The following is a 9,980-nucleotide window of genomic DNA, read 5'->3' on the forward strand; positions in this document are numbered from 1 at the left end:
GGGTTAGGGCTATTTTAGGGTTAGGGTTAGGGTTACGGTTAGGGTTAGGGCTCAGATCTCGACAACGAAGCACGCGATTTCAAAACGGTTTGCAGATTACAAGTACCCACCAATAGACCTTTCGAATCATACCAAGTTTGGCAGCCTTGAAGATAGGTTAGGGTTAGGGCTATTTTAGGGTTAGGGTTAGGGTTACGGTTAGGGTTAGGGCTCAGATCTCGACAACAAAGCACGCAATTTCAAAACGGTTTGCAGATTACAAGTACCCACCAATAGACCTTTCGAATCATACCAAGTTTGGCAGCCTTGAAGATAGGTTAGGGTTAGGGCTATTTTAGGGTTAGGGTTAGGGTTACGGTTAGGGTTAGGGCTCAGATCTCGACAACAAAGCACGCAATTTCAAAACGGTTTGCAGATTACAAGTACCCACCAATAGACCTTTCGAATCATACCAAGTTTGGCCGCCTTGAACACACGTTAGGATTATATGCAGCCTCATTCTTCCTTTTTTTCTTGGTACTCTTTGAGAGCGCACACTCGGAGTGATACATGACTTGAGACCGTATTACGTCCTTTGGTTACTTTTGGTCGGCTGGTATTCGCTTCCGGTTTTTAATGTAACGTTAGTCAATTGTGTTTACGAAGTTATTAAATAACAAATGCTGGTAAAGGTATCCATAAAGCTCTATAATCTTTTCAGAAATAGTTAATAACTGTTCATAACGTTAATCACATCGTTAGTTACCAAAGTCTTGATTGTTCCTTTTTCTGCTCTTTCAGGTGTCAGATAACAGTACAAGGGCATGGCATGACTGGGGGATTATGTTACCGACCTCTGCTGTTGCATGCCATGAAAATGTGGCGGATCGTAACGAAACAACACGTTGTATCCTCGGTTTCAGCCACGTTATGGTGCGTTGTAACTAACAATACTATGTTGTGAGTTCATATTGATGTGGAATTAATAGAGAATTATTGTTACCTTTCTGGTTTGTCCAGCGTCCCGTATGGATCTTTTTTCAAGCCCCTTGCCCTGGTCAATATACTGTATCGTTACTTGACGTGAAATCGCCATTTTATTCTGTCGGATTAGATTTAGATTAATGAAGACATGTCAGAAGACAGGAGTACACTGACTACACGCGGTGTCTTTGTGTTCATGTCGTCGAGTTCTCTGGTTCTGACCAAAAATGATGCTCGTCCTTTTCTTGACCTTGTCAGTCTAAATGTCGGTGCTGCAGTGCTGAGTGGACAGTCTGAGCCGGCCATTGTTGTGGCGCTCCAACTTTCACGCGCCAAAAATTGGAAGGCACCGCCACATGTATATACTACACTCTTCTTTATAGCTTCCAGGTCCAAGCAATGTCTAGTGTCAATGTTTTTAAACGTATGTAACAACAAGCGATCATCCCCGAGGCGTCGTCAAGCTGTCACTATTGCCCTTGAATTTATATTTGATATTAGAAGACATCGGAAATGGGCTGCTTTACAATGTATGCTGAGCGAAACTCATCAAATCAAGAAAAGAAATGTGACGTTACATGTCGCTGTTTCAAAAACTGTGGTGTCCATCTATTACGGAGATTCAACTTAATAAACGTGTAGGTAATCGTAGTATCTGTTATCTCAAGTGTGTTTATCTTTCCCTAGGGCCAGCTTCGTGGTCCGACCCTCACTCATACTTAAAAGTGCCTGCGAATGGCATGCTGGTCGTGTACATTTATATATAATCACAGTAATGCATCTTACAAAAGCACCGCATCTTTAAGGTTACTGGCCATGTTGGTTTTATTATCATTGATGATATCCGCTAGCGCATCAAGAGCTATCTAACACCCCAAAATCGTGACCATAGCTTGTTCAGAACACGAGATAGCAAACCCGGAAGTTGCACTGCAGTACCAAGGGAAGTAGGGGGCCCAAAATCTAATCATTTCCAGCTTTCATCATACACTACAACACATTACAACATACCAAGTACAAAACCAATCCAATCAGCCGTTCTTGAGTTATCTTGTTTACAGACAGACAGACAGACAGACGTCTAGACAGATGAACAGACAAACGCTGGGTAAAATATAACCTCCATGACATTTCATGGAGGTAATAACTAGCCTGCTACGATCCAGGTGCTGGATCTAAAATAAGGGATTTACCTTTACCTAGTCCCATTAAAAATCTCTTATTTCATATTCAGGACTGTGTCACTAATGCAAGTTAGAAATGTCAATGTCCTCACATAACTGGTTTGCTTTTGCCTCAACAAATGACCTTTCAACAAAATTTGATAGTTTTGTTTTTCAAGAGGTTTGTTTCCTTTACTTGGAATCAGGAGCACACGGTGGTTTCCCACAGGTGTGAGCCCTCGGGGGCTGTGTGTAAGTAAGTGTGATGAGGTGTGATGGGCTCACGGGTATTAATACTTAGTCTGGCCCACAAATGACCTACATAGACCTAGGGATGCAGAGGGGGGAGTTCACGGGAGGGTGGTGAGGGCCAGAGGAAGGTCCAGCCCTGTGTCACTAGTAGGATTTCATGGATTAAAGAAGTTCAAAAGCACACTTCAGTCTCGCGCCTCCTGACAGTAAGGCAGTGTGCTTGCACACCATACTGCCCTAAAAGTTATCTTACCTGTCTGTGAGTTACTGTAAATACAGTTAAGTTAGGATTTCCCCATTAGTCATTTCTGCTGATGAGATCAATTTGACCCAGAGTCTTTCTTTCCCCATTGGTTTCCTCTGCTGATGTAATTATTTAAAGCAACGCGAATGACAAGCACACAGTCTCTAGCAATTAAAAACGGTATTGCGACCGCGGTTGGTCCCACTCCCAACATAAGACGCAAACAATAGTTTGAAATTGTTCGGGACATGTTCGGCGCTAAAAATCGTCAGACTGCCCCCGGGCTCCCGAACTACTGCCGACTGCTGGTGTTCCGGAGCTAAATTCGGCTATGTGTAACCTAGGCATAACATAACCTCGTAAGGGCCGGTATAACCCCGCCGTGTGTAAGCACGTCGACCGATGATGATGAAGATAACATAACTGCGTGCGAGTTAAGTGGCTTCACCTTCAGCACCAAGGACAGGCACACCAGTTTGGTCTGAAACATCTAATGATGTAATCTAATGATGTAAAGTTTTAGGCACACGTTGTGATGTTTTAGGCAAACGTTGTGATAGAAACAGAGATTTCTATCAAAGGAAAAAGGGGGATGTGGGATGATGGTGATGGGGTCACAGGCATGTACTTAGTCTGGCCCACAGATGACCAAGGGATACAGAGGGGGAAGTCACTCAGGGATAGCCAGGGGCAGAGAGAGGTCCGGCTCGGAGTCAGATGTAGTGTTTAATGGATTAAAAAGAGTTAAAAACCCACATCAGTCTCGCGCCTCCTGACACCTGTACATGGCTGTATGCAGTGATTACACTTTGTAAACTAGAGTTTAAAACGTTAGATAGTTATGAGGGTTTCTAGGTAGACAGACTTTCTAGAAAGAGTGAGGGTGGAGGGCAAGAAAATTGTGAAGGGGGTAAGTTTTTCCTTCTTTTACATTGTGGTCACAAGTATACACGTCGATTGAGAATTTGGCATTCTATTCAAGTTGCCTTTTCAAAAGGAAATTCGATATATTGGTTCTACACCTGGCCAAAAGAAGCATAACACATGAACAGATAACACTACAACTAACAATCTCTAGCTTCTAGTCACCAGTATTTATGAAAAATCAGATTAAATATTAACACCGAGAAATTCTCAATATCCCAAAAGTTACATGTATTTGGTAAGATTGTCAAGGATTATTATGAGATAAATAAAAGTTGTCACAAAGATAACAAATCTATCCATATGAATCAATTAACATTAAAGATAACAGTGTGTCCTTCTCCCAGCAAATACAAATTCCCTGTAGGATTTATGAAAGATTCACACCAACAGCATAGAACAATGAAGCCATAACCTTAAACATTTAAGTATTTCAAAGCAATCAGCTAATATGTTACAATGTTTGTGAAAGCCCTCAATAGTAAAAAACAAGAACAGGTCATGCATAATAAGCAGCAAACACACCAATGACAGACATTCTTGATTGAATACAGATTCAAACAGGGCAAAACTTTTTATTTCTCTGGAATGTAAGGCAGACATTGCAGTTCTGTGTGAAAGAAAACATGACCGTAAGTATTCTAGAAAGCTTTAAAAAATTTTAAGTTGGCGTGAGGAGAAATTCTGGATCACTTGATCAGCACTGGGTGCATGAATGTTGATTTTCTTTTGATAAAGAAAGAAGACAGGATATCAAAGCATTTGAGGTCATTTCGGTTTAAATTTTCATCTCACCCCAGCTAGACATAGAAAATAATTGAATAAAAATTAATGTGAGTTCTGAACTGTGATGTCTGCCCGGTACATCAGATTAGTTGAGTTTGATCCCCCAGGACATGCGGCAGCCACCACCACGATTGTCGGTATCGTCACGATAGTACGGTGTGTAGCTGTTGGCCCGTGCACACAGCTGGCGGCTGACCCCTCCCCCACACTGACCGCCGTCTCCGTCGGGGTACCAGTAGTAGCACAGGTTCAGATCACGGGCCCAGGACGGGGCGTTGTATGGAAGCTTCAGCCGCCACGACATGCGACACCCACCACCACGCCGATCTAGGTGACAAGTAGAAAAACAATTTACTCATAATCTCTAAAAACATGTATCATTGACAATATTTCTAGCCAAGTCAATTCATTCTTATTACTCTTGAAGCATATACTTGAACTAAATCGACTATTGTTTAAACTGCAAAAGATACTGCAGCAGTTATAAAAGGCGGTAGTGCTACGTACCAGTATCATCCCGGTAGTAAGTTGTCCACTGATTCACGGCAGCGCAGAATTCACCGTTGGGTCCGCCGCCGCCAGCAGACCCACACTGCCCACCATCCCCATCTGCGTACCATCGGTAGCACAGCTGCACGTTTCTGAACCACGAGGCACTGTCCAAAACAATCAATGACAGAGTCAGTTTGAATTAGATCATATCAAGAAGTAAAAAGGTTTGTATATATATCATCTGTCAGGGTAGAGATTGCCATCTGTCAGGATGATTGATGGATCATGTGTATATTGTGAGCATTTTGCATCATCCATTTCCAGGTAGATTGTGTGTCACTTTGCTGAAAACAATGTATAATTATACTGTTTGGAAGCAGAATTAAATCCAGGCTACTTTTTAATCAGCATTGGTTATAGTGCACTGTCTAAGTTATCTGACAGGTGCATCTGTTACTGACACCTATCACCATTTCTGTAGCCCTTGGGCCATACAAAACTGTACATTTACGAAAGGCACCACAACAGGAGGCTAGTCTATTGTGTTTAACTCTGATGATACTCTTCCTCCTTAGTGTTGAGTGCTAAGCAAAGAAAGCAGCTTTTTTTGGTATAACCCAGCCGCAGTATTACCTCCCGGGTACAAAGTGCCAAGGGCAGCAAATGGGGACCTTATGGTTCCAACCCAAATGCTCAAGCCCAATGCCCAGGTACCCCACACCAACCCCAAACTGCAGACTGTGCCATCTCAACATTGTGCTGAACTGACCTGTACTGGTAGCTGGACTCGATCCTCCAGCTCATCCGGCAGCCTCCCCCACGGTTGTCGGTGTCGTCCCTGTAATACGGGGTCATCTGGTCAACACTGGCGCAGAGTTGGCGAGCTGCTCCTCCTCCGCACTGTCCGCCATCCCCGTCCGGGTACCAGCGGTAACACAGTCGGGTTGTAGAGGTAAACGCAGCAGGGGGACCGCTCTGGCCCTGGTGACAGTTATACCCAGCAATTCCACACCTGTAGCGACGTCGCCTGGTTGAAAGAAAAAGACTTTCTAAGCAAAAGTCTTCTGATGCAAATATCCCAAATGTCTTTCGGATTTGAAAACAGAATTTAAACAATTCAGTTTGCCTTGATACCCAACCTGTCACCTTTCAAACAACTGTGATGTTGTTACTTACCTGGCGCCACATGTGTCAGGACAACAGTCTCCGTCATCATAGCGGTACCCAGCAGTGTTGCAGCCCGGGTCACACCACCCATCTCCAACCCAGCGTGTGGGGCAGTAGCGAAACCAGCTACGCTTAGCCCTGCTCTCTTCTGAGTCGGATTCACCCTTGTGTCCGAAAAAGTAGCTTTCATCAACCTTGATTATGGCACAAAAGTTCGACAAAATATTATTAACATTGACAGCCTCATATGAAGTAATTTTCCTGGTCACATGTGAATTCCAAACTTGTCCACCCTCTAGTAAAAAAAGCCATAATGATAAAAATTCATAAAAAAAATAACAGTGCGTCATCTAAGTAAGGTGTAAATCAATCAGTTTTGCTTAGTCTGGCACATAATATTACAATTATAACTACAGTATTGTAACGTTGCCTGTCATTTTCCTGGAAATCTTAGGCTAAATATTCATGGCGGTTACAAAGAAATTTCAGTCTATCCTTCAGCATGCTAGCAATTGTGCTTGTCTCAGGCATAGGGACAGGGACAAAATCAATGTTTGTTGCTGTTTGCGGTCCTATCAGTGACCATTACTAATTTGTTTCTACTTCATTAGCATACATATACCTCACACTTTATCTCTGATGCACGACCTCGCAGGTACTCCTTGAACTCCACATGTCGGCTGACGTCCACCGCTGACCCCAGGACATCCGTCTCTCCCTGCTTCAACTTCTCCAGAGCCTCGGTGACCTCAGTACAGTTGATCCCACCAACAAGCTCCAGGAGCGCCTCCTCATACTCATCATTGGTGGACTCCGAAACTTCATGGGGAGACTGCAGCAGAATTGTAATGTGTATGATATAGTGATGATCACCAAGATGTAGTTTGATGTTGGCCATTGAAATAATGTGCATTATTGTATAGTAATGACATTATCAGCCATATGCATTGTAACATTTCAAATCACTATGCCAAAGTGAGTGAAATTGATTTCAAACTAGTTTTTGCTCAATGAACTCTGAGCATTTGAGCTAATCTTCCACTGGTTGTGACAGGGAATTCAGATGCTATACAGGTTCATTGTACGGAGAATTCCCCTTAAGCTTTTTCCTACAAGCGCAATGAACAGTAGTCCTTTGACTTAATGAACGAATGAATGTATGGTTCATTTGTATGATCAGATAAAAAAGTATATCACAGCCATAGGCTGAATTATATTATTTTTACAGGTATTTACTTAAAATCATTGATTTAGCGATATTTGTATTATTAACGTCCTGTCTAAAGGACTGTACATCATCACTGTGACCCATTGAAGCCTTATAAGCAATGTGCCAGTGAGCAACAATAGCTGGGATTAATAGCTTCATGACTTCAATTTTTCCGAGGCTAAGGTCACTTGTAACCCCTATGCACACTACAAGCTGCTACTCAAGCTGCTTATCAGTCGCAAAGTTAATGTTATATAAACACTTTTTTAGGCACACATCTTACCTTTGGTTGTTTGGCAATCTCTCCCAGGTAGAAGGCAAGCACAATGCTCCCACTGACTAGCACGGCCAGAACAACTGCTGCAGCAGCACGTCACCGGAACGTACTGCGCCTGCGCGAACCCTGGTGTTTTGGGGCTTGGTTTGGTCAACGTTGCATTGAAATCCCGCTTGTTGCACAGTATATGTTAGAGACATGGTTTCATGCAAAACGTACACGGGATTTTACCCTTATATACGCACGTACTTTCTTAAATGCGGCCCTTTAGTAAACCGGGGGTTGAGCAAGGTTTAGCATGTCTATACTTTTCGCGCAGGCGCAGTACGTTCCGGTGACGTGCTTGCTGCAGCTATGCCATACAACATGCGACGGTCACGGGGCTGCGACATGTTGTGTTTCTGAAATACAGTGAACAACAGGTGTGCATAAATTTGCAACAAGCAAATGCTCGATGATCAGTCAATTTGATAATGATAATCATCTTGTGACATACAAATATAACTTCCAATTGAAGTACACAATACAGGACATAAAATTATTTTATGTGGATTGAAGTCACCTCGGGCAATGCAAGGATCTAATCACAGGTATCCAGACATGGCGTAAATATGATATTAAGTTTGTTGATTCAACAGCAGCATTTCTAGTCTAAATTTCTATCTTCTTCCCACTCAGATCCACTTTGACTGCTATAAGATTCCCCAGGTAAGGATTGAACAGTTAAACTCTAAATGTTAAAATCCTGAGTGGGTTTGTTCACCTCAACACCGGTCATGAAATCTAAGAACTGATTGGTTATGGTAATAAAATAATTACCTTCCGCACAAGGGTGTCCAGAGAGGAGGTGCTCCCACCATGAACGGTGAAGGGAGGTAAGGTCTTGTCAGTCATGGTTAGGTTGCCTGTAGTTTCTTGAAATACATTGAAACTTAGCAAGCATTATAATCGCCAAGTATTAAACATTATCATTTTACTGGCTCCGAGTAACTAAGTTAGTAATTATAGTACACTGTAAATATAAACTGGACATGATTAACCTTCAATTTCTAGTGGCTTTATAGGTACTGTACAAATGTATGGAAGTCCAACTTGTGGGTTGGAAGACTCAGAACAACAGGAATTTCAACTAAGGCCACTACCAATTTTATTTGTTGCTTCTCAGATTCTGCTGTCCTATTTTGCCCACACCTCCCATTGATAAATTTTCACTGCCTCTCCTGACTCCCAAATAAACTATGGGCCTCAAACTAAGTGACTGTGCCATGGCTATTTTGGACGGTACGTATATTACTTTTTTTCAAAATTGGGGCTTTGCTAATCAGGGACCACCCTAAATATTGATTTGTTGCATAAATGTACCAACTGAAAACTTATCATTTGTTAAATCTGTTGGTATTTGTTATGTAACCTGAGTAAGTCCCTCGATCTCTCCACCCCAGACTTTTTTCGACCTGCCAGTCCAATTTTTTTCTGAAAAAAGATCTGAGAAGCAACAAATTAAATTGCTGTGGCCTAAATTGGTATGAAGCCGGCCAAATTAGAAGAAAACTAACCTTTTTATCAGTAGTTGCTTGTGCACAGCCGTGGAAGCCAGGAATGGTCGCCCAGTGTGCAGTGAAGCTTCTTGACGAGACCCTCTCCATGAAAAACTGGAGACGATGTGTGCAGCTTTCCCACGAAGTTGGGTTTATATAGTGTGGAGTACACAGTGTAGCCCATTGTTTCGAGGAGGAAACGCATTTTTCAAAAATCAAACTCTTTACGTCAGGACAGGGCTTTTCACACAGGGTAACATACACCAGCAGGGTTCAGTGCCTTTGCATTGTTAACTCAGGTAAGATGATCACTCTCAGGTCATCGTCAGTACAAACAGCCTGTGGGAAAGGACTTTGACAGTGCTCCTGATTCCATGAAAAGGAAATGAACTTCTTGAAAAATAGAACTATCAAATGTCATTGCAAGGTCATGGTCATGGACATAATACAGCAGTTGATATTGCAATGTTCAATGGAATTAACAATGTATGTATTCAGCATAATGTGAATGTTAATTTCTACTACCGTTGTTGAATAGAATCAAAACAAATGTTGTACTGTACTTGGTGTCCTATAGTGCTTAAATGCCTTGTACAGCTTCATCATTTGAGACTGTTGCATATTATCTCTATTGATGCAAGTTAGAAATGCCAATGTCTTACATAACATTAGTCGATTAACTTTTGTCTCACTAAATAACCTTTCAATAAAATTTAATGATTCTATTTTTCAAGAATCTTGAGCCTGGTCACCATTCTCCACTTGTTGGCTAGGGGTGTTTTACCAGGCTGTTGTCTAAGCATAGATCTGTTTCTGGCAGCCTGTCTTTTCAGCTGGCCTTTCAAGCTGGTGGACATATAGTGTCTTTACTCCCAGCACTATAGCGGCAAGCTCCAGGTACATGTAATATGGTTACCACACTAGTCTAGACTTGCATATTATTACAGTCAATGCTACTCTTGGT

At 42.2% G+C, this 9,980-nt stretch overlaps 1 protein-coding gene and 1 long non-coding RNA gene across 2 annotated transcripts; both read right to left on the reverse strand.

The window, feature by feature from the left end:
- Positions 1–3,700: 3,700 nt before the first annotated feature.
- Positions 3,701–7,574, reverse strand: LOC118413644 (the record flags this gene model as incomplete). Its single annotated transcript, XM_035817171.1, has 6 exons — positions 3,701–4,659; positions 4,840–4,988; positions 5,594–5,851; positions 6,001–6,185; positions 6,614–6,823; positions 7,485–7,574. Coding segments are annotated over 6 exons (1,134 nt in total), but the record flags the coding sequence as incomplete, so codon positions are not given.
- A 248-nt stretch (positions 7,575–7,822) lies between these two features.
- On the reverse strand, positions 7,823–9,291 carry LOC118414938. The gene is made up of 3 exons (XR_004831042.1): positions 9,035–9,291; positions 8,298–8,392; positions 7,823–7,879 (listed from the first exon to the last, which is right to left on the reverse strand). It is a non-coding gene; the product is annotated as an uncharacterized LOC118414938 (long non-coding RNA).
- Between the last annotated feature and the right edge of the window lie 689 nt (positions 9,292–9,980).

The sequence above is a fragment of the Branchiostoma floridae genome, chromosome 4 (genome assembly GCF_000003815.2).
Source record: "Branchiostoma floridae strain S238N-H82 chromosome 4, Bfl_VNyyK, whole genome shotgun sequence".
Lineage (NCBI taxonomy): Eukaryota > Metazoa > Chordata > Leptocardii > Amphioxiformes > Branchiostomatidae > Branchiostoma > Branchiostoma floridae.